The 22,718-nt window shown below is 37.7% G+C and overlaps 3 protein-coding genes across 6 annotated transcripts; 1 reads left to right on the forward strand and 2 right to left on the reverse strand.

The window, feature by feature from the left end:
* Positions 1 to 168: 168 nt before the first annotated feature.
* On the forward strand, positions 169 to 7,825 carry LOC116259699 (cytochrome b5). Its single transcript, XM_031637603.2, has 3 exons — positions 169 to 372; positions 7,063 to 7,129; positions 7,470 to 7,825. The coding sequence occupies exons 1-3, from the start codon at positions 286 to 288 to the stop codon at positions 7,721 to 7,723; spliced, it is 408 nt and encodes a 135-aa protein (XP_031493463.1). The 5' UTR covers positions 169 to 285; the 3' UTR covers positions 7,724 to 7,825.
* Positions 7,826 to 13,682, reverse strand: LOC116259701 (uncharacterized). Of its 4 annotated transcripts, XM_050079306.1 has the most exons (4): positions 13,466 to 13,682; positions 13,141 to 13,229; positions 12,965 to 13,021; positions 7,826 to 7,999 (listed from the first exon to the last, which is right to left on the reverse strand). In XM_050079306.1, exons 1-4 carry the CDS (start codon positions 13,592 to 13,594, stop codon positions 7,903 to 7,905), a joined length of 372 nt encoding a protein of 123 aa, XP_049935263.1. In that variant the 5' UTR covers positions 13,595 to 13,682; the 3' UTR covers positions 7,826 to 7,902. The 4 variants fall into 4 exon arrangements, with proteins under 4 accessions (XP_049935263.1, XP_049935264.1, XP_031493465.1 ...); XM_050079307.1 differs by lacking the exons at positions 12,965 to 13,021; positions 13,141 to 13,229; positions 13,466 to 13,682 and adding exons at positions 8,197 to 8,285; positions 13,355 to 13,423 and having other exon boundaries at positions 7,826 to 8,056; XM_031637605.2 differs by lacking the exons at positions 12,965 to 13,021; positions 13,141 to 13,229; positions 13,466 to 13,682 and adding exons at positions 8,197 to 8,285; positions 8,532 to 8,705 and having other exon boundaries at positions 7,826 to 8,056.
* A 6,448-nt stretch (positions 13,683 to 20,130) lies between these two features.
* On the reverse strand, positions 20,131 to 22,052 carry LOC116259092 (UPF0481 protein At3g47200-like). The gene has a single exon (XM_031636721.2). It carries the CDS (start codon positions 21,676 to 21,678, stop codon positions 20,329 to 20,331), a length of 1,350 nt encoding a protein of 449 aa, XP_031492581.1. The 5' UTR covers positions 21,679 to 22,052; the 3' UTR covers positions 20,131 to 20,328.
* Positions 22,053 to 22,718: the final 666 nt, after the last annotated feature.

Genomic DNA, 22,718 nt, shown 5'->3' on the forward strand with positions numbered 1-22,718 from the left:
TAAATATTTTACAATTTTGAAAAAAAGTCAATACAAGCCACTGATGTCGTATCGGTCGGTAAACCAATAAAAGACCGATCCTACTTATTCGGTCCGGATCGGTCTGGTCCGGCCCGACATCTGATTTTCGTTAAGCCAAAGAAAAATGCGAATCGGGTGTTTGCCGGAAGAGGAAAGCCCTAAACTGTTGGGAGGCCAGGTGTCCGTCAACACAGATCCTCCTGCGGTTCCGGGGGGAGGAGGAGGCGCAAACTGCCGCCCCAACGGCACAGCAAAAACGCAGCCATGCCAACCATTACCAAGCTCTTCTCCATGCAGGAAATTTCCAAACATAACAGCCAGAATGACTGTTGGGTCCTCATCGATAACAAGGTGCGTGATTGATGCTGCTGAACTCCTCCCTCGTGGACTGCCCATTTGCTTGCTTCTTCTGTCTCTTGATTTGTGGCTCTCTCCTGGTTTCTTGTTGTTGAATCCATTTTTGCTATGACTTACTGGGTTGTGGGTGTCCGTTTCCGTGCGTGATTGTGGGGTTTAGAATGGATTATGGAAGATGGGTTTTTGGTGTCTCGATCTGATTGGTTCATTTTCCTTTTGTTGGATTGTGGGTTGGTTTATTGTTTTTTTTCGATTATATTGAAATGTAAGGTCCTGTGCTGATTTTTGTTTATTTAGATTCAAGAAATGGGTTCCTCATCTTTCAGATGGGAGGACCTAGTCTGGTGTAGGGTGGGATTGTTATGGGATCTTTACCAGCTTGTGATCAGTAGTGAAGTGGATCTATTGATGTTATGCGTGTCCCCTCCTGGCTAGTCATAGAAGATGGGCAGGTTCCTGGTTGGTTGATTGCTGGGAATCGGTTTTTTTCTCTTCGTTTTTGGCTTTTGTTGATGGTTATGAATTGTTGATGAATGGGAGATGAATTGTTGCATTTATGGAATTTCTTGTGGACTGTTTCAACTTTCAACAATGGAAGTGGTCAAGGTGACATGGTTTCTTACCTTCAGATGCTGTACAACTTCTTTGTCCTAGTATCTTTGGTGAGGTTTCATTTGTGTGAAAAGCAAATATGTATATCTTCTGAAACGAGAATAGAGCTACCGTTTTATTTGTAAGATGGGAATACGTCCTCTGTCACTGCTCAATCATAGGTACATAAACGGTTAGTATATATTTGTAGGATTGGTATCTTTGTCTCTACCAAATTCTGTTATCCGAGTTCAATGTGTTTAAAGTTTTAAACCATCCTAAACTAAGCCACTTACATAGCTAGTAGGTGTCACTTTAGTCAACTGATCTCTTCAACTTTTGGGCCAATGCTCTTTTCCTTCCTTTTGATGATTGGAAATCTTGTTGTTAGATTACTTCTTGGGTGGAAAGGTTGATTAGTTAAGTCATTTAAACACCATTTATGGCCTTTTTGTTTCTTTAAATGTACATTTTCTTCTGAACCTTTTGAAGCTGTACCTTTTTTTTTCCTTAATAACTTTTCGCTTTCCATTTTATGCTCGCTGGATCATGTTTGATAAAATGTAGCAAGTGACACAACATACAGCATCATTTTGTTATTAGTGAAGACTAATTGAGCTTACCTGTTGCATTTACGATATGTAATTCATACTCATGATGATTGTGCTATAAGTGAGTTACCTCCAAGTTCACAGATTTAAATGTTTCTGCTTCATCCTTCATTTTTTTGAGGATTCTGACTTTGAGAGCCCAGGAGAAAATTGATGTCTAAGCTTTGGGAAGAACATTGTAAATTTTAGAGAAGTCATTGTACTTTCATTGTATGTGAAACTATCCTTTGAAAAAAAATATATTAAGTTATTAACTTTCTAGAATTAAAGTATTACTGAAAATAAATGGATTTAGACTGTTCAAGGTAAAACCAGAAGAAAACCTGAATGAAAAATAAATAAAGATGGCTAACTGATTAAATATTCAGAAATGTGAAAGGACAAGAAAAATGAAGAAAAGAAATCAGGTACCCTTGAATCAGCCAAGAATAGTATAACCTGGAAGAACAAAAGAATTAAGATTATATGTAGAACAGAAAAATGTGATCAAGTAATTCCAAATTTATCAGTCTTTCCAACATTCTACAGCTAAAATGCAGTGAGTACTATCTCATAGTTTGCCTGTAAAATCAATATAGTAGAAAATGAAAAGAAAGAAATTACTAAGCTAATGGTTGTTAAGAGCTAAAGAATGCATTTGCTAACATGCTTAGGCCTCTAAGAGCACTTTGGACGAGTGAAAGTAGCCACTGCAGAGATCCGTAAATGTCTGATGTCTCACCTTGGTGGTTTCATAGAGCAGAAACAAAACAACACGAAAAGTGAAACATGTAAATGATCATATGTAGGTAAAGTTATAAATATAGTTGGGGCATGAACATTTTGATTAAAAGGTGGTAGGTTCACCTGATGCACTGGTAAGATGTGATTGGTTGAGAAAGGGTCAAAAGCTGTTTGCATTTGTGATAAAATGTGCTCTACGTTCAATGGCTGTGATGAATAGGAAGTTTATCAATGAGTTAGTGATAAATACTGCTCTTTGTTGCAAAAGCATTATAATTTTACATTATGGCATTTAAAATATCAATTCCTTGTATTGCTAGTTTTTCTATATCAAAAGTACTTGTTCATATTTAAAAAAGTTGAAAGCAATCCAAAAATCATTGCAGCAATTGTTGTTGCTATTTAAAGGAGCTCCTTTCTATCGTAGAAGCATAGCCACAAATATCATTCTCTGGATTCTAACAACAAGGCTTTTCTCTGTTAGTATCAGCAAAGTTGTTTTTCTTGAGAAAATCTCGCTAATTTTTTTTAAAAATGAGAAGACCCTAAAAACAGCTAAAAATAAAATAAATGAGAAAAATTAACAAGATAGCATGAAATTTAACTAGCTAAAATAATAAAAATGATGAGTGATGATAGAAACAATGATAAATAATTTAATTTATGTTTCGGATTTAAACACAGCTAGAACTAAGACATGAAAAACGCATGATAAGAAGTAAGAACACTTTATTTTCATTTTTCAAAAAAAAAAGTGCCCTTTCATGTTCTTTTCACTTTTATTTTTCTCAATGTTAATAGCGAGCTTTTAAAAAAAACACAATACCTGTTGCTACGTAGAAGCTACAAGAGAAATTTCATTTACAAACTTACTTAATCTATGTGAAGCACATATATCAGTATAGTATACTAGCTTCCATTTGCAAATGTAGATAGTCATTCACCTCTCTCCTTATTTCTCCATCTTTTGCAGAGCTCTTTTAAGTAGTTTTTAGATTTTATTTTACCGTGCTAATATTTCTACAGAATCATATAGGAATCTTTATGCCAATAAAGGCTCCACCCACTTGGTTAGAATGTTGCTTAGGACATTTGAATGGAAATAGGCCAAGCTGTTTAATAGTTGGGACCTGTCTGCAACACCTTATATATGTGAATAACTTGGCAGTAGTCTGGTATCAGCCAGAACAAAACATGGTCTCATGTATTCTTTGGCCTAATTATTGCCTTGTGCTTTGGTTCATAATCTTATTTAGGCGTTGAACAAAATAGCCCACAGCCTATGTAACACGGATTCAATATTTCGAAGACCAGACTCTTATTCGTTGGTCTGGTCCAAATTCAGGTCTGAATACATGTCTGATTTGGTAGTATATGGTTGGACCTGTATCAGACATGGTGTACAACTTTACCATATTAGTTGCTGCTTTGATGTTCTCAGCTTACTCACACATGAAAAAATTTGCTCTTGCGCTCCCACCAAAAACAAATCTAAAGTACAAACTGAAGGGAACTAAACTTGAGGGCTTTTAGATAACTTTTGAAATGGTTAGACTCATGACAAATGGCAATGTCTGTTTTGTCAAGGAAGCACCATACAACCCTTAACAAATTATAACCTACAGACTTTGAAGGGTCCTTTTTTATAGAGAAAAAGTAGCACCTTTTTCTTCTCTCCCATCAATACAGGACTAAAATGTTACAGTGATGGTCCTTGTACAAAACAAAACATGTTTCCTGTCAACATAGGATCAGAACTTAAAAGGGTTAGTTTGTATACCAAAGTGAAAAGGAAACATAAAAATAAATTGATTATGAAGTACTAACTATTAGAGAAAATTGCACACAGAAGAATTTAGATAAAAAGAAAAACAAGGTACTTAAAAAGTTTTCTTAAGTAAAAGCCCTTCCTTACTTTAGTTAATTGAACAATAAAAATTGAGAAATTTTACATGCCAAAGCAAGAAAATAAATTGGTTATCAGACCGAAATACCAAATGTATGAACTTGTCTCTGATTTTTCAACTCTAGGTCAACTTAAATGTGCAATTGTGCATGTACATAGTTGTTTGCACTTTTCATGGCTGATTAGGGTGAAATTATGATAGGGATGTGCCATTTTATTAAAGAGTCGGGCAAAAACCAGGCTACTCAATTCTGCAATTGTTCTGTAGGTCTCCTCTCCTCTCTCAGATTCACCAATTCTAGGGTGGGCAGATGGTGGTGGAAAGGAAAAAGGGCAAAAATGGAGGGGGAGAGAGAAAAAGTAGGTGAGAGAGGGAAAGAGATAGGAGGGGTTGGAAAAACGAGTCCCAAAATCAGACTGGTTAAACTCATTTCTTGTATACAGACGCACACTGAGCTGTACCTTCCTCTGTCTGTATGGCAGTATCTGTCATACCCTAGTTTTCTACTTTTCTTATCCATTTCTAATCATATACCCTACAAGGCAGGCTTTATGTTGGATACAATGCTCAGGATAATTTTGGGATGGGTTGTTTTGTGGACTCCGGATAATTCTGGGATGTATTGTTTGTGGACTTATTTCTCTTTTCTTAAACTGGAGGTCACTGCATAATCCTAGAAAGAATAAAAAGTTTTATGTCCATACTTGTTTCTGTGACCCTCTTTTTTTCTATGTATATATGTGTGTGTTGGTGCGTGTAAGGTAATAAACTTTTGCCATAGACACCAGGAAAAGCTTGGATTTGACATTCAGCATTGGAGAATGATCATATCCTTCACCATAATGTGTATGAGTAGGATCATTTTCTCTGTCCTCCATTGTGCCATCTTCTAAGTATGTTACGCCACCAGCCATCTGCGACATAATTTGGACTTCACGGCCATTTCTTCCAGGCATCAAGATGTGGAATAACACTTATTCCTCTTTGTAGATTATTCTTTTGCCTAAGATGTTGATACTAAAATTTCTCAAGATAGGGCAACTAAAATTAGATAAAAAATTAAATTTTAAAAGCATTAAAAGGTTAAGCATCTGATCTGAAAATAAAGGAAAACTGGCAATATTGATAATTGGTAAAGTAGAAACTCTTCTCTGCCTAATAAACTTGAAGTTATAATGAAAAAGCATGAACTTTTTATTTGCTTATTTTCTACCTTGTTAGAATGCGTTCTACATTATTTTGTGCAATTTCTTAAGGTATGCATTTATATAAACCTTTGTTGTGAACGCATCCAGGCTTTTATTGTGTTCTCCTGGCAGAAGTGACAGATTCAGATAACTAACTTCTCATAAATATAAACATAGAATAAACTTGTACAGTAGGGCAGTGACCGAAGCATGAAATGCTTACATTTTCTTTGGTGCCCCGGGCTTCCCAAGAAAAGTATCTAGTCATTGTATTTCACCAGTTGAGTCCTTTTGTGATGTTCATTCCAACGACTATGTGTGATTTAGGTGGTTCCCTTGGTGACCCATTTTTTGTGGAAGTGAATGAGAAACGTAGCTAGCTTTCTCACGTCAGGAGGTTGATGATGTTGTTTACTTTATAACCATATTTACTTAGCAAAATTAAAGCAACATGCATTCTGCTGCTTTGCTGCTGCTTTCACTCATTTTTCTTGTATTACCGAGCAATTTGAGGGCTTTAGTAAAAATAAGCTGAACAGGGCTCTCTTTCTCTCTCTAAAACATGTAAGATCACTATTTTGAAGAGGCCACCTAGATTGTATATAGGATTCATAAGGAAACTGTTCAAAATTTGGTAATACTGAAGTTTAACCTACTTATAACCAAGAATTAAGTTGATGCTCTGATAAGGATTAATATTGCTTCTCTATTCAAAGGTTTTCAACAATGATTTTGAAAGGAATTAGATATCATTTCCTCTGCAATTGATATTAGAAGTGTGCATTTTCGTGAAACTAGTGACCATACTAATTTATGCATCTTAGCTAAGAGAAGATGCCTTCAGGAACTTTCCTCTCTCTCAATCAATCCACACCAGTCCCCCAGAAGAATTGATCATCTGAAAAATAGTTAGTGCCGGGAAATTTCATTAGGAGTTGAACCTGTTGCCACAGTCAAAATAGGTGGTTTAATGGTATTTTGAGGAAAAAAAATTGTGCACTTTGAATTTTCATCCAGAAAATTGATCGAATTTTGGTGGTTTCAGCTGGCAATATCTCTTGCCTGGCGCCATAATTACTTCCCTGGAAGGACGTATTAGCAGCCAGTCACATGGCAGGGACATTTATGACCATTTTCAAAATGGGGTAAATTTTATGCATTACATACGCCGCATGGGGCCAAGTAGTATCTGATCCTTGTGGAACTTATTGCTGGGAGCGATAATGAGGAATCATTTTCTTTAATCAATTTTCATACTGCACTGAAGTTTTGGTGCGCCCACAATGCATGTAGTACAAGTTTGTAGAGTTATGTTGATTCATCATTACGTACTTGAACTTTTCCTTTTTCTGGTTCTTTACTTGTCTTATTGGTTATATCTTATTCTTTGGAGATGCTTCGTTCCTTTTCTAAAAGTTTCTGTCTTATCTTTGCTGATGATGCTTTCCGATTGCTGTATTGGCTGTCTTCTCCCCCCCCCCCCCCCTCCTTTTTTTTGTGATCTTTCTTGCTTTCTGTTCTTTAATATTTGCTGTAATATGAACAAATATATTCACAGTTTCCGAGCATAAATTATCAACAAATAAATATAAACACATTCTTAAGTGGCTTGCATTTGTTTCCCAGCTGGTGACTTATATACATTTGACCTTGTCTCAATGCCAGGTCTATGATGTGACCAGTTACTTAGATGACCATCCTGGTGGAGATGAAGTGTTGCTCTTAGCAACTGGTATTTCTTCCTTCTCTTTCTTTTTCAAGTTAGCTACATCAGGCCGAGCATGCTGGGATCAGTTTATGAAGAACTGTATTTAACGGAAAATGGGTTCTGATTAACATTAAGGCATGTTAAACATCTGCAACGAGTGTAGTTCAGCAACCCTGATCTTGGCAGGATGGCTGTTACGATACCCAAAGAACTCGTCCGCCAGCCATGGGTGTCTGTTGTTTCTGTTAAATTGCCAGCATTTAATTAAGTCTTGAGTTAGAATTTGCTGTCGATTGGACATATCTTAATGAACCATCCTGGTACGACGGGGAAGTTTTAATGCGAGACTTGTTGTATATTATAGGTAAAGATGCAACCGAAGAGTTTGAAGATGCAGGACACAGTGCTGAGGCAAGAGAAATCATGAAAGAGTACTGCATAGGAGAGCTGGACCCATCTGCTTCTGTTTCTGAGGGACAGAACGCCACAGAAACTCGATCTCTGGCGGGAACTCTGGGCTTCATAAACAATTACAAGCAATCGCTTTACTGGGTTCTTCCGGTAGCCATTGCTGGCGTTGCTGTGTTTGTGAGCTGGGTGTACTTGAAGAAGAAATAGAATCCAGGAAATTTTGATAATTATCCATCTGTTGGGAGTTCAAATTTTTGGCCACAACATTCATAACTTCTTTGAAAATTTTGGTAGCACTGTACTACATAATATGGGCATCAAATCCATTGAATCAAATCATAACGCGCACACACAAGCACGTACGTGTGTTTTACATGTTAATTACTCTATTTGTTGGAATCGGAGGAGAAGAAGCTGTTAATGGCAGGCATGACCTCCGGCGGACGTGTTCGGAGAAATCTGCGGAAGCCATGATCCGCGTACCTCTCTCCTTCTTCATAGTTCTCAAGAACAGCAGTCGCGCGGTGTTCCTTATTGACTCTGCGAAAGAACATATAATGGTGTTATTTACTGTAAAATATAATGATAAGATTCTGCTAATGTATATATATATATATATATATATATATATATATATATAGAGAGAGAGAGAGAGAGAGAGATTGAGAGAGTTGACGAACCTGACGTCGGGGTTCATGAAGAGATTGCGGGTGAGGGAGAAGACGCAGATGCTGCTTACGAAACCCATGGCAGCCAGTAGCGGGTACACCTGTTCCCAACCCCAGATAAGAAAAATGGACATCACCAAATGTGATCAGAATCATATAAAAAAGAGAAAGAGAGCATAGAGATCTACAAACAAAGAGAGAGAGAGCATGGCGAAAGGAGGGATGATTGACTGCACCATGCCACCACCTTATGCCAAGCGTCTCTCTCACCACCACAGCCGGTTTCTTCCTTCCATGGGGGCACCATAACACAGAAAAAGATTAGAGAGACAGAGAGAGAGAGAGACCTCCGGTTTGAGCCAACGCATGGTGATTGGTTGCCTTCCTGCAAAATCTCAAAGCTGTATCGATTTGATATGAAAAGGGTGTCCTCTGCGTGGATATTTATATGGCTTCTCTCCATAGGGAGAATGTTGCCCCGTAAACGGGTCGATCTGAAATTCCTGTGGGCTCACTCAGTCAACCCCGCCATCATAAACCAGGAGCTATGCACCCATGGTTTCTTCGTTATTCAAACTCTGTCGATCTTTCTATCTTTCTGTATAAATATTTTTTTATATAAAAGAAAGTCCCTAAGATCTTGGCACGAAGGTGCCGGTAAAGCCAAGTTGAGATAAGGCTTCACAAGCGGCCCTTTTAGCCGCCTTTATGTTTTACTTACATGGCAAAAACTCTCAATAATCATTGTGAAAGATAATAACGCCTAAATTTCGATGGCTGCAGTATCTTCAAATGTCAAATTAATGTCATAATGAATTTAGTGATTTTTCAACATAAATAGACATTTTATTTTAGCTAAAGCCATCTTCAAAATCTGAACTAAATCTGTTTGTTTAATTGTGTAAACACTTACAAATAGTTCAAGAAAAGCTCTTTATCTCCCTCTATATATAGTTATGTTGCACAACTCAAATCATTTAATATCTTGAGGGAAAATCACTGTTCTATCTTAAATAAAATCGGTTTTTTATATTAACAATTTGTTACATAACATGTCTACTATATAATTAATTTCATTTCCCTACATTAGTAAGTAGTAACATTCTATAATTGCACGGGGCAAACTTGCAAGTCATTCTTGTGAAAAAAATCAATGGGTGTCGATAACTACCATGTGTTCACGATGAGACATGAGAGATCCAAATTAACTAATAAGCAATAACTAACCCTTGACAATGTTTATCATGAATAATCGATTTTTTTTAGCTAAAATAATTGAAAATCTGAGGTAAAACTATAAAGTTCAATTGGTTTAGCACTTTTTAAATCATAACAATTACATTATAAATTCATTAATTTAAGAAATTGAATATTTACAAAATTTCACTTGTGTCAGAGCTTGTCACGTGGTGTGCTGGAAATCTGCTTCGACTCTTGAATACAAGAACAAAGAAACAATAAGCTTTTCGTTATAAACAATGTTGTTAACGGAATCGAGTCAAAGTTTTAAATGGTGACGTTTTTCTCAAGTGTAATATGGTGAGCTTAAAAAAAATACAATAAATTTTTAAAAATATTAAAAACTAAAAATAAAGAAAAAATAAAATAAGTGAAAACTAATAACACATTAAAAGATAAGTAGATTCACAACAAATGAAAAATGAAAAAAAAACTCTTGGCATTAAAAAACTAAAAAAAATGAAAAAAAGTAAAAAAAAACGAAAAAACACGTTAAAAACACGTTAAAAACGATTTTTTTTTTACATTTTTTTTCAAAAAAAATGTTATTTTTAAGAACTTATTTACTTGTAATTATTTTTCATTTAGTTAAAAAAATGAATTTATTCATATTTTTGACTTGACCGTTTAAATCGGGCAGGTCATCCATGGGCCCGCTTTCTATTAATCGGGATGAGCTTTGAAAAAGGACGAAAGTGATATCACGGACAGCGACGGTGGAACTCTGTTTTCCAGGGATAACGATAAGACCTTCGAAAGCAGTGGAGACATGATTCTTTTTTGGGGGCCAAGAAAACTTTTCATAACGGTTTTTTATAGTTTTCCAAATTTTCATTAGGATCAAAGTATGCTTAGGAGAGTTATGAGATCAATGGATGGGCAAGATGGTTAATTTTTGTTTCGACTCTTAGGGATGCCAACTTCTTCTTATTGTAAAAAAGGTAGATATAAAGCATAACAAAGATATCATCGACATGTACTCTAGAGATATTATATGACATACACACAAAGGTAGAGAGAGAGACTCTATGTAGGAGCTGATTTTTTCCTTGAAGTTCTTTTTTTTTTCAGTTATATAAATACATTTTGTGTAAAACTACCACATAAATATGATTGCTACTGACCCCCTTGACTTGATCTTATCAGTTAATTGGACAAATAAGCTTACTATCAAAGCACAAATGTTGTTTTTTTGTTGCTAAAACCTCTCAAAAAAACCAACATGTAACTAATGATCCTAGATTATTTTTATGATACAGGAGTGAAGCTAGGGGGCAGTAGGGGCCCCTAGTGGCGGAGCCATAAAATTTTCGTTGAGGGGCACTAGCTAATCTCTCGTTTAAGAGGATGATTGCTTGCAAGACACTGACTTAAGCCTCATGTGAGCACCATATCTGGATGGACTTAACTGAACATAGGTCTAACTTAGTCCAAATACATGATTTCAAGGGCTGGAGTGGGCAGTGGCCTACACCAGTCACACAATAGCGATTTCAAGGGCTGGAGTGGGCAGTGGCCTACACCAGTCACACAATAGCGATTTCAAGGACTGGAGTGGGCAGTGACCTACACCAGTCACACAATAGCTCGCTACTGCATGACTCTCCTTGAATTTGAAAAAAAAAAAAAAATCAAAATTTACCTTTATTTTTTTTTAAATATTGTTCGGCCCCATAAAAATGTGGAAAATCCTGTTTGGCCCCTCCATGGAATTGTTTTTGACTCCACCCATGTTCTGCCATATAAAACTATTTATCTATCTATATTTGAAAAATACATTATATTAACAGCAACAACTAATGATCCTATATAGTTTTCTACCAAACTTGTCACTTCTGCAATGCTATCAAAACATTCTAAAGAACAAAGCAAAATCTTGAATCTCAACCCTCATGAAGAAGAGCCTCTACAGAAAGCTGTTCCGGTAAAAGTTTGTAGAAAGATTATAGCTTCATATGAATGTCGGGAAGGTTGTACAGCCTCTGCAAGCCATTCTTTACACCAATTTGTTCCCCCCAAAAAAGCATTTTCAAGTGAATTTGGTCATTATATATTACATTACTAGATCAGCGCCCTTTCATCCACAATAATATGAGACCATAGACAATATGGTAAACTTACCACAATCAATCATATAAGAGAAATACTAAAAATATATATAGATGCCATTTTTATAGAATTTGGCTTCGTATTATGCCTTGGTGAGATCAGCCTAAGAAAGACTACATGCCTTACTCCCTTGTTTGCGATGAACACAAGTCTTATGAAGAGCAGATGATGGTTGCTTTTTTGGGGACAAATTCATGAGACTTTCATCAAATTACTCTATAGCCAAAGTACATATGTTTACATACAATGATATCCCCATTCTAGCAAATGCTTATTTTAGGTCGAATCTTCTTGTGGTCATGAATCAGGTATTGACTGTGGTGGTAGAGCTTACAGTTGACTTGGCTTCTCCTAGCTATAAAAGTTTTTTCATGTGACACCAAGCATAGCTAAAAAGTTTTCAATTAACCATGAAGCAGTAACTCAGGTCTCATCGAGCTGTCCTATAAGAGCAAACTCAGATTCACTCAAGTTTAATTTAAACTTTCAGGGAATGGGCTTTGTAAGGCATACGTCCCACGGTGTTCCCTCCTATCTACGCGCCTCTGTATTGTGGTAAATGATGTTGGAATAAACCTTATCAACCTTTTGCCGTATCGTCAGCCTCTACTAAGATAACAACTCAGGCTGCATTTCCTACTTTTGATCAGACGCCTAAATCCTAACATCGTTGGCTGAGCCATTCACCCTTAATCTATTCCGTGCTAAGTATGACCAGATGTTATCACGTCGATCTACTACACTCTCCAGTTCCACAGTTTGTGATGGATAGAACATTCTTTGTAGGGACTAAGAAACAAAATCAAAATCAAGATAAGTTATGGATAATGGATTCAAGAGCATTTCGTCGTTTTTTGTGGAGATTCCAAGAGCTTCTTCACCTGATTTCCCTTCTGCCCATGATAGATTGGTAGATGGACAAGGGAAGAGGTTTGAAGATGCAAGATACAGTGCCGAGGCGAGAGAAATCATGGAAGAGTACTGAATAGGAGATCTGGGCCCATCTGCTTCAGTTTCTGAGGGACAGAACGCCACAGAAACTCGAGGAGCAATCGCTTTACTGGGTTCGTCCGGTAGCCATTGCTGGCGTTGCTGTGTTTGTGAGCTGGGTGTACTTGAAGAAGAAATAGAATCCAGTAAAGTTTGATCATTACCCATCTGTTGGGAGTTCAAATTTTTGGTTTGGCCGAAACATCCATAACTTCTTTGAGATTGAAACAGAACTCGAAAATTTTGGTAGCACTGTACTACATAATATGGGCATCAAATCCACTGAAATCAAATCATAACGCGCACACACAAGCACGTACGTGTGCTATTACATAGTCAATTACTCTATTTGTTGGAATCGGTGGAGAAAAAGCTGTTAATGGCAGGCATGACCTCGGGCGGACGTGTTTGGAGAAATCTGCGGAAGGCATGATCTGCGTACCTCTCTCCTTCTTCATAGTTCTCAAGAACAGCAGTCGCCCGGTGTTCCTTGTTGATTCTGCAAAAGAACAACATATAATGGTGCTATTTACTGTTCAATTCCCCTATATCGTTACCACCATCTTAGTAAAACAGAATGCTAAGATCCTGCTATATACACGCACTATATATACGAACCTGACGTCGGGGTTCATGAAGAGATTGCGGGTGAGGGAGAAGACGCAGATGCTGCTTACGAAACCCATGGCAGCCAGCAGCGGGTACACCTGTTCCCAACCCCAGATAAGAAAAATGGACAGCACCAAATGTGATCAGAATCGCATAAAAAAGAGAAAGAGAGCATAGAGATCTAGAGAGAGAGCATGGCGAAGGGCGGGATGATTGACTGCACCATGCCACCACCTTATGCCAAGCGTCTCTCTCACCACCACCGCCGGTTTTTTCCTCCCATGGCGGCACCATAGCACAGCACAGAAAGAGGGATTGAGAGAGAGAAAGAGACCTCCGGTTTGAGCCAACGCATGGCGATTGATTGGTTTCCTTCCTGCAAAATCTGAAGCTGTATCGATTTCAGCTGTAAGACATGAAGAGCGTGTGCAGCGCATGGGTATTTATCTTGGCTTCTCTCCATAGGGAGACTTCAAATTCCTGTGGGCTAACGCAGTCAACCCCGCCATTATAAACCAGGAGCTGTGCACCCATGGTTTCCTCCTCCTTCAAACTCTGTAAACTCTGTAAGTAAGAATATTTTTTATATAGCAGAAAAGTCCCTAAGATCTTGGCATGAATGGGACCCCCTTGGCTCCGGAAAGAGATATTTTCGGGGAAGGCGCAGGCGAGTTGGGGAGAAAGTGGACCCCCATCCACATCAGAGGCGACGTGACTTTATCCAACTGCGATATGGATAAGGCTTAAACGCCGACAACTTTTTTTTTTTTTCCTACAAAAATAAAAATATAAGTTGGGAGAAAGAAACCACTCTAGGGAAGTTATAAAGATGCCTGCCGATCCGAGCTCGAGTTTCGACTCGAATCGCTTCGCTAACAACTAGCTAAGTTGGATTTGGTTCGATTAATTTTTTTTTATATTATTTTATTATTTTAATATTTAATTAATTATATTTATATATTTGTTTTGTAATATATATATATATATATATATATTTTAATTTTAACTTAACCAAGCCTAAGACTAGGTTTCGAGTGTTGGGCAGCTCGACTCTTTATCCAGCCGAATCAAACTCCTTATCCAGCTGAATCAGCCTAATACCCAGGCTTAATCAAATTTCATTGGAACAACAAAATTTTTAAAAATAACTAATTAATAAAATATAAAAATTATTTAATATTTCATTGTTATAATTGTGTGAATTAGTATAGGATGTTACTGTTTCATTCGTCTGTTTTCAAAATTACAACATGTAAAATATGTATCATAGATATGCCGCAATTTTAGGCCAGATGTGCAGTAACAAACTTGTTATTATTACGGAATGGCGCCTAAGTATTATCTATTTTGAAATGGTATGTCTATTATATGTAAATTTTGAATGTCGTTTATGCATTTGTTTTTGAATTTTATAGCCGCCTTTATGTTTAGTTACATGGCAAAAAATCTCAATAATTATTGTGAAAGATAATGACGACTTAATTTTATAATGAATTTATTGATTTTTCCACATAACTAGACATTCTATTTTAGCTAAAACCACCTCTGACCTAAATCTGTTTGTTGAAGTGTGTAAACCATTACTAGTAAGAAATAAAAAATAAATAGTTCAAAGTGATCTGCAAGCTCTCTCAAAATCTATTGTAACAAATAAACAATTAAGTGTGTATCATCACCGTAGTAGAGAGAGAGAGAGAGATATTATGTGTAGGAGCTAACTTTTTCTTTGAAGTTCTTCTCTTCTTCAGCTATATAAATACATTATTTGTAAAACTCCCACATAGGTATGACTCCAATGCTTAGAAATGTAGAATAAAAAAAATCATGTTTTTTGAGCAGATGGGTATGATTTCACTAATCAAGAAATTTCTCAACTGTGGATTTTCAACTCCTTGTTAAATATAGGTGTCTAGAAAAAAAAAAAAAAATTCTTTGATTCCTAGCTAGGTTCTTAATTATGGATATCAGATAAAGCTGAGTTTGGGAATGATCCTCGACTATTTTCCATTAGAGGAGTCCAGTCAGGGGGCAGTAGGGGCCATGGCCCACCCCCATGATTAAAAATATCTTTAAAAAAAAAAAAAAAAAAATCAATAATTGGCCCCTGTAAAAATTTTGAAAAATTATTGTTTAGCCCCTGTAAAAATTTTGAAAGTACGGTTTATCCCCTGTAAAGAAAAATTTCTGACTCTGCCGCGATTGTGCCAAATAAGACTATTTATCTATCTATATTTTATCAATTGAAAATCCATTCTATTGCCAATAATAACTAATGAAGCTATACTGTTTTCTTCTACATAAGACTATCGATCTATATGTTAATGTTACGTGAAGGAAGATCCATTTTGTTACCAACAATAAGTAATATTCCACATTTTGGACATTGCTCTGCTCAAGTTGTTGATCCTCTACTTATTAATATATGAAACTGAATGTTGTTTATTAGTCTTGTTCTGCAGCGCATCAAAATTAGCAAGGCGTTGTTCCAATTTGTTCTTCAAAGTGGTATTAGAAAATGTAGTCATTAGGATACTTTCATCTGCAATATTCCATTTCATGTCACTTGAGTATTTAACCTTTCGGCTGAATGTGGCACATACACTCGTGACTTCTGTAATGCCATCTGAACATGACAGAGTCCAGACATCATGTTGGTGTTTGTCCTGAATCTTTTCTAAAAGATCGCACTTGGTGATGAGAGTAGGGCTAAATTAAGTTCAAAATTCTAATACCAATTGGTATTTGGAGTCACAATCACATATTGATAGTGAAACTTTGACGGGGCGGAGCCAAGGGCCTCTCAATTTTTTTTTTTTAATTTATATGTAAATTTTAGAAATATAAAATTTTTGAAAAATGATATTTTTGCCCATATCAAAATTTAGAAAATCAAAATTTTTGGTTCTGCCCCTGGATGTGGCCATATATTATTGGTCGAGGGAAACTAATTAAGAAGCTCTCACAGTTTTAGGGCACGACTGCGATATAAATGAGTAGACCATTTAAAGCAACAATATGAAACTTAAGGGCTTTTTCAGGGCTGTGTGGGCAGCTCTGCCTATATGTGGCTCTACCACTGGCCATGGGCTTGACTTGAATTTTTTTTCCAGCATTTCTACTAATATGTTTAGCTCGCGATCGGTTAAAACTACAGTAGTATGAACTTGTAATTTGTTTTGATGAAAACTCAGATGAAAGACAGTTGATGCACTCGATCTTTCAATAAACCTATATCTTACCAAATAAAATCAAGGTGGATGTCCACCTGCCGGCTGTTTGGGAACCTATATATTACCATATCGACGGGCAAGTTTGCAAAACTTTACTGAAAATACAAACGTTGGTTCAAAGAAATAGTAAAGGCAATAAGAGAGAAAGGTTATATGCACCTCTTAGGTAATCTTGCCCTAGAAACAAATATGAACTACCTGTTGAGAAGAAATGCAGGCATCTTTTTAAAAAGTTACAACCTATCATGTGTATGTAGGAAATATATATATATATATATATGAGTAAGTGAATGGTGACTCTGGTTATCTAAAGTTACCAAACCATCTAACGAAAGTCATCCATCTGATGCAAATAGATGGTTGAAAGAAAAAAGTAAAAACTAATATATATGACAAAAATACTCATGACATTTTTCTTCTTATTTTTCTCTTAACCAGCCATTATGCTAGAACCGACGGACGGTTCATGTTAGATAGCTGAATGACTCTAAAAAGCCAAGTAAATATATATATATATATATATATATATATATATATATATATCAACTGCCAAATGATTAAACAATCACAAATTGTCATTAAAATCACCATGCTACAGTAAAATTATCAACGGTTTCTAGTGTATTGACAATTTATGGTTTTAATAGTGATTAATGGTGCTTTTAGTGATGTGTGTTTATTTATTTAGATATCTGAGAACATTCATAACACACACACACACTATATATATATATATATATATATATATATATATATATATAATGAGAAAGAGAGAGAGAGGAGGAGCTAGTAGGGGTCATAACACCCTCTCAAATGTTTAAAAAATAAAAAATATAATATAAATTTCAAAAATTTTATTTTGGTATATATAAAAAATTTAAAAAATTATATTTGAACCTAGGTTAAAATTTTAAAACTATAGTTCAGCTCCTACAAAAAATTACTAGCTCGTGCATATTTAGATGTTGAAGGTACAAAGAACAACCTCAACATTTAATTTTTTCAGGTCAATTGTTAAAAAAAAATAACGAAAAAAGGTAATAAGATATTTTAGTTCATACTGTTTTTTTAGTAGGCATACATTTATTTGTTTATTGCAAAGCGTGTTGACTAGCATCAATTAAGGCCAATTTGTTCATTCCACCGGCTATCCAACTTGGCAGCAGGCATGGCAGTGGCTACTTAAATCATCGCCTACGTCATCAACCTGTCCTATCACGCCGCCGCGATGTATATCCTTCGGCTTCTTGGAGTTCTTGTTTTCTCGTTGACGATTTAAAAAAAAAAAAGATGTGCTTAGCCACACCCAATCCGATGAACAATCAGATCAGTGCCAACCCTTTTTAAGAATTTTTAGTTTTCAATTAATTTTTTAAATGATTCATATAAATAGCCTAACCTTAGATTCATATACATTAAAAAAAAAAAAAAAAAAACAATTGCAAATCATGCACTTCTTGATTTGAAACTGTGGTCAATCAAATTTTTGTGCGGAATATATCATTTGCAACAGTTTTTGAACATTACAAAGTATAAAAATCAACATCAAATAATAGTAGATCTGATGGAAGTTGGCGGTTGATTTCAATTCTTTTGGAGACTTGGCTACATAAGCTCATAAAAGATGTAACCAGTGAGATATTAAATGAATTCCCATGCAAGGTTGGAAATAATTAAGCAGACCCACCAAATCAAGTACAATTATTAACAATTGCAACTTGGTTGATCTAAAACGTATCGAATACGTTCTTTTGGATTAAAAAAAAAAATTGTGTTGTAAATTCATGCGACCGAAAAGACTTCGACGTGCATCGCATTTTGGGCAGAAACAGATAGATCCAAATCCAAATTTTGTAAGTGGATATAGATAACTGTGAATACATGTAAATAGATTGAGAACCGAAATCCATTCATTCCTTTGTAGAAAAGAGTGTATGTTTCATTTTGTACAGTTGGTAGAAGAAATGAAAGGAATGAAAATGCAAGTTCTTGTTGCTTTTCTCTTCTTTCTTTAAGTTTCAATCAGTTCGTTTGGTTTTTAGTTAGCTTTAGTATCATCCTGCCTTAGTTTTTAAACCTGACAGATTAGGATTCGTTTATCTTAATCCGTCTTATCAGAGCGAGGCCTTGGAGTTGGAGAGGCAGTAAAGTTCCACCATTAATGGAAGAATAGGTGCAGCAGATATGAATCTCAATGTGATTTAGCTTATACCAAGCAAAGATTTGCTGCCATGGCAAGGTAAATGGAGGAATTCAATGGGATGTTCTGCTTGGTTCTGCAGTATGCACAAAATCTTCAGAGACTTGCTGTGGTAAACACCCGCTCGGCCATGGGAGGATCGTCGTCGGAAGGGGTTCCCGCCGGAACCTCACTTCAGTCTCACGAACCCATCGCATCGGCAAGGGCCCACGCCGGAAACCCATTAATGGTGGCGTCGCTCAGACAGAGTTTTGGACAGGCAATTTCTTCCACCGACGAACCAGTTTCTTCATCCACCCACGATCGGCTGGGTTCAGGCGTTGTAGGCAGATTGGAGGAGATAAAAAACCGATGCCAAATGTTCTAAGGAGGAGTATCATTTTGGTAATATGATGAATTTAAAATCCGTCGAGGATCCAACCTGGGGAGTTTGATGCAGAGCCAGAAGCAGATAGATGCAGATCCAGATTCATATAAAAGCCATTAAGAAAACATTGATGCCATTTAATAGAATTTGGCTTAGTGCGTGAGATTAGCGTATGAGAGACTCAATGACTTATCAAGAGCAGATGATGGTTGCACATTTCTTCCTACGACTTTCTTCTAACTCTAAAGTATAGATACGTATGGGCACTGATATCCCTACTCCATCATATGCTTACAATGTGTTGAATCATCATGCCTTATCTTTTCCTTACTAGTGCCCAAGTGATTCTACTACATCTGAAGATTTTATAATGCAAATCTTTATGAGGGCATAAACTAAACTTCTGAAAATTTTAACACGTAAAACTTTCATGGTCCATGCCAAGCCCACATGTTCCTCATCTCTTAGTTAGGATTAGGAGCGGAGGTAATCAAAATATAGTTTCAAAATTTTAATAGAAGGCTGAAATATAATTTTTAAAAATTTTTATATATGTTAAATTCTTTCAAAATTACATGTCTCTTTTTTTTTGTATATGTTAAAATAGAGAGCACCTTTAAATAATAGGCAATAATTAAAAATGCATGTTTACTTTTGAATAATAGACAATATTAAAAAAATTTCATATTTAACTAAAAAGGTTACGAGTTTATTTGATCAGGCAACTATTTATTTGTAAAAATTTACTATTGTTGGGCTCCGTGATAAAACAACAGAAAACCATCTAGTTTGGTGAATATTGTATTGAAACTTGATAGATCAATCAATCATTCTCTACTATTTGCCCGTCCGTCTCTCTTTAATGAGGCCATTATAGAACGGTGCCATACTCTTTTCCTTCCATTTAAGATCATCTAACCAAATTGTAGTTAGTTTTTGAAATTTGATTCCACCAATCAGCTTAAAAGTTCTAAATTTATAGACTCTGGAAAAAAAAAATGTCGAATCCCATGCACGAATTAAATCCTTAACCTCATTACTTTGATAAATTCAAGATAACTTTGAAACTAATAATTCTGCATTGTGATAAAAATGAAGTTAGTTTCTGCATTGGATGTCGAGTACGTTCTTTAATTTTGAGTTCCTGAATTCAGTGTATGTCGTAGATAATCTGAGAGAATAAAAAACAGTTCTAAATCAACTTCATGAGAACTGTAGCGGAAGAAAATCCATTTCGTAGCTGTAAACAGAGAACAAAGCCATTCACGGCATCCAGGAAGCAATCTCAAAAGAGGAAGAACAAGAAAAGGAAAAAGAAAAAAGAAAAAAGCAAAGCAAAAAGAAAAGAAAAGCAAAAGATGGGAAGAAGCCAAGTGAAAGAAGAATAACGCCACGACCAACTAAAAACGGGACGGTGGAGGTGCAGAAAGTGACGGCGGCGGAGGAGAAGAATTGTTCTGGTTCAAGGAAACGTAGTAGCTGAGCGCAGAGTAGACGGTTTGGGCGATGGTGAGGCCGAGGAGGACGATGGCAGCAAGGAGGGAGAGGAAAGCCCAAGGGCTTCTGAAGTAGGTGTGGATGAGGTTGGCCCTCCAGACGTTGGTCTTCTGCAGGGAGTAGGCGCCGAGCGCCCTGTAGACCTCGCCGAGCTTGGAGTTGGGGTCGATGGTGACGTCCCTGCTCAGCTCGTTGAACAGCTTGGCCACGGCCTTGTCGCTGCCGAGCGCGTTCAGAATGATTCCCTTCTTCTGCAGCAGGGCGACGTCCTTATCGGTGTCGATGATTTCGTCCATGAAGGAGACGTAGGCGCTGACCTCGATGCCGGCGCCGACGTGCAGCCGCTCGAAGGCCAGCAGGTTCAGCAGTGACGACTCGCTCGTGTCGTCCAGCATGATCCACGGCAGGCTCAGCACGCCGTGCCTGAACTCGATGTCCTTGAGGCTGTTCGTCTTGCTCTTCGTGAACCGGACTCCCGCCTCGTACAGCTCCGTCACGCTCCTCACCACCACGCTCTGCTTCTTCCCGTCGACCGACCGATGGAGCCGGACCGGCCCCTCGATCCGACCCTTCCTGTACACGTCCAGTACGTGCAGCCCCAGACCACTGCCGGGGGCCTTGGTTGCCTCAATATTCAAGGAGAAGAAATCGGCCACCAGTTTGTGCACGTACCCGTCCTCCGACTTGGGCTTCCTCGTCTCCGCCGCCACCAACCTGTCGAGCACCAGCAGCGGTATCTGGTTCTCCAGCATGAGCATGTCCCGCTTGACGTAAGGCAGCACGTAGAGCATGCCGTGCCAGCTGAAGATGGGGTCGTTGGCCGTGTAGTCGCTCGGCACCTTCTCCGCCGTTCGCAGGATCTCCAGCATGAAAAACCCATCGACCACCATCATCTTGAGGAACGCGCCGGCCGAGTCCGGCAGCGACGCCTGGTCGTCGTACTGGTTCCTGAGCTGCGGCTCCACCTGCTTCACGGAGTCGATGATGGCCTGTAAGGGGATGGATGTGCGGTGGAGGACGTGGAGGAGGGTCCGCTGCTTGTGATCCTCCATGGGGATCAGGTGCGGCCGGCCATGGTGGTAAGGGCCGAAGGAAACCATCTGCGGGGAGTAAGCGTGCCGCTTGGAGGGTTCGATCAGGTTGGAGGGCACCATGTAGATCGACCGATTCTTCCAAGCCATGGGCTCTTGGACGGGGTCGTAGCTGTGCAGCTTCGCCGTCATCTCCAGCACCCACTGCTTGTCTTCCTCCATCAGATCGATCGACTCTTCCTGGTCCGTCCTTGCCTCGCCGGATTTTATTCTCTCTCCGTCCCACTGCGTTGCTGTCGCTTACTAATAAACAAGTCCGTCCGGTGCATTTCGCCGGAAGAAAGGAACAACTGGGTGGTCAAAAGAATGGCGGTCCTTGTGGGGAAGCCTTTCACTTGTGGATCTATCCCACATTGGGTGTGGGAACAAGTAAGAACAGAGATTCTGCTGGTACAATGGCAGGTGGACAAAGTGATCATCGCCTTCTCTCTCCAAGCAGCCAAAAGAAAAAGAGGATGGAGAAGAAAAGAGAAAAGTGGATCGAAAATTTTTCCAATTCTTTGTTTTTATGCAATAATTTCCAACTTATCAGCCAGAGCCAAATACGCCATAATTGATGTTTTGGAGGTCATAAAACTCCATTTAAGGGTATATGAAAAAATATTCCCTAAGAATTTCATAAAACCAGATGTTTTCGTTGTAGATTTGAAAATTTTGTCAGCTTGAGAAGTTAGATAGTCGACTTTATATCTCCATAAGATTGTGAAATACATTGTGTGTTAACTATTAGGATTTTCAACATGCAATAGGACTCACATGTGAAGTTATTGGCAAAAAAGTCAGTAATGGATATAAGTTTCCTCAGATAGTTAATTTCTAAGATCTTTCTTACACTTTTACAATGATCATACCCATCCATCATATAATAGGGGCTGGAAAAAATTACTCCATTATTAAGTAATTTTAGTTCATTGCTGCTAGGAGCCCCCCTTTACCACATGAGGGTTTTTTTCTTTTTTTGCAAAACTTCCTACACAAGTGGAATCCACAGCTATCTTGCAAGAGAGAGAGAGAAGTGTTAATGAAGTTAGAGAATGGGGATGAGCCTGGAGAGAACCCTAACTATGAATGAGGACAGATGTCGATGCTTCCAACATCATCACTAACCTCTATGGTGCGCGTGCGCGTGGCTATCCCAGAAAGGACTATGGCTATGATTTTAAAACCTTTCGAATTCTATAGATGATGGTGGAAGACCTCTA

Source organism: Nymphaea colorata, chromosome 8, assembly GCF_008831285.2.
Source record: "Nymphaea colorata isolate Beijing-Zhang1983 chromosome 8, ASM883128v2, whole genome shotgun sequence".
NCBI classification, from domain to species: domain Eukaryota; kingdom Viridiplantae; phylum Streptophyta; class Magnoliopsida; order Nymphaeales; family Nymphaeaceae; genus Nymphaea; species Nymphaea colorata.

Coding starts and splice junctions, on each gene's coding strand:
- LOC116259699 (XM_031637603.2), top strand. CDS start 286: ATGCCAACCATTACCAAGCTCTTCTCCATGCAGGAAATTTCCAAACAT. Junction 373..7,062: donor GGGTCCTCATCGATAACAAG/GTGCGTGATTGA, acceptor TCTCAATGCCAG/GTCTATGATGTGACCAGTTA. Junction 7,130..7,469: donor AGTGTTGCTCTTAGCAACTG/GTATTTCTTCCT, acceptor TGTATATTATAG/GTAAAGATGCAACCGAAGAG.
- LOC116259701 (XM_050079306.1), bottom strand. CDS start 13,594: ATGGAGAGAAGCCAAGATAAATACCCATGCGCTGCACACGCTCTTCAT. Junction 13,022..13,140: donor TTCATGAACCCCGACGTCAG/GTTCGTATATAT, acceptor GTTCTTTTGCAG/AATCAACAAGGAACACCGGG. Junction 8,000..12,964: donor AACTATGAAGAAGGAGAGAG/GTACGCAGATCA, acceptor AGAAGGAGAGAG/GTACGCGGATCATGGCTTCC.
- LOC116259092 (XM_031636721.2), bottom strand. CDS start 21,678: ATGGAGGAAGACAAGCAGTGGGTGCTGGAGATGACGGCGAAGCTGCAC.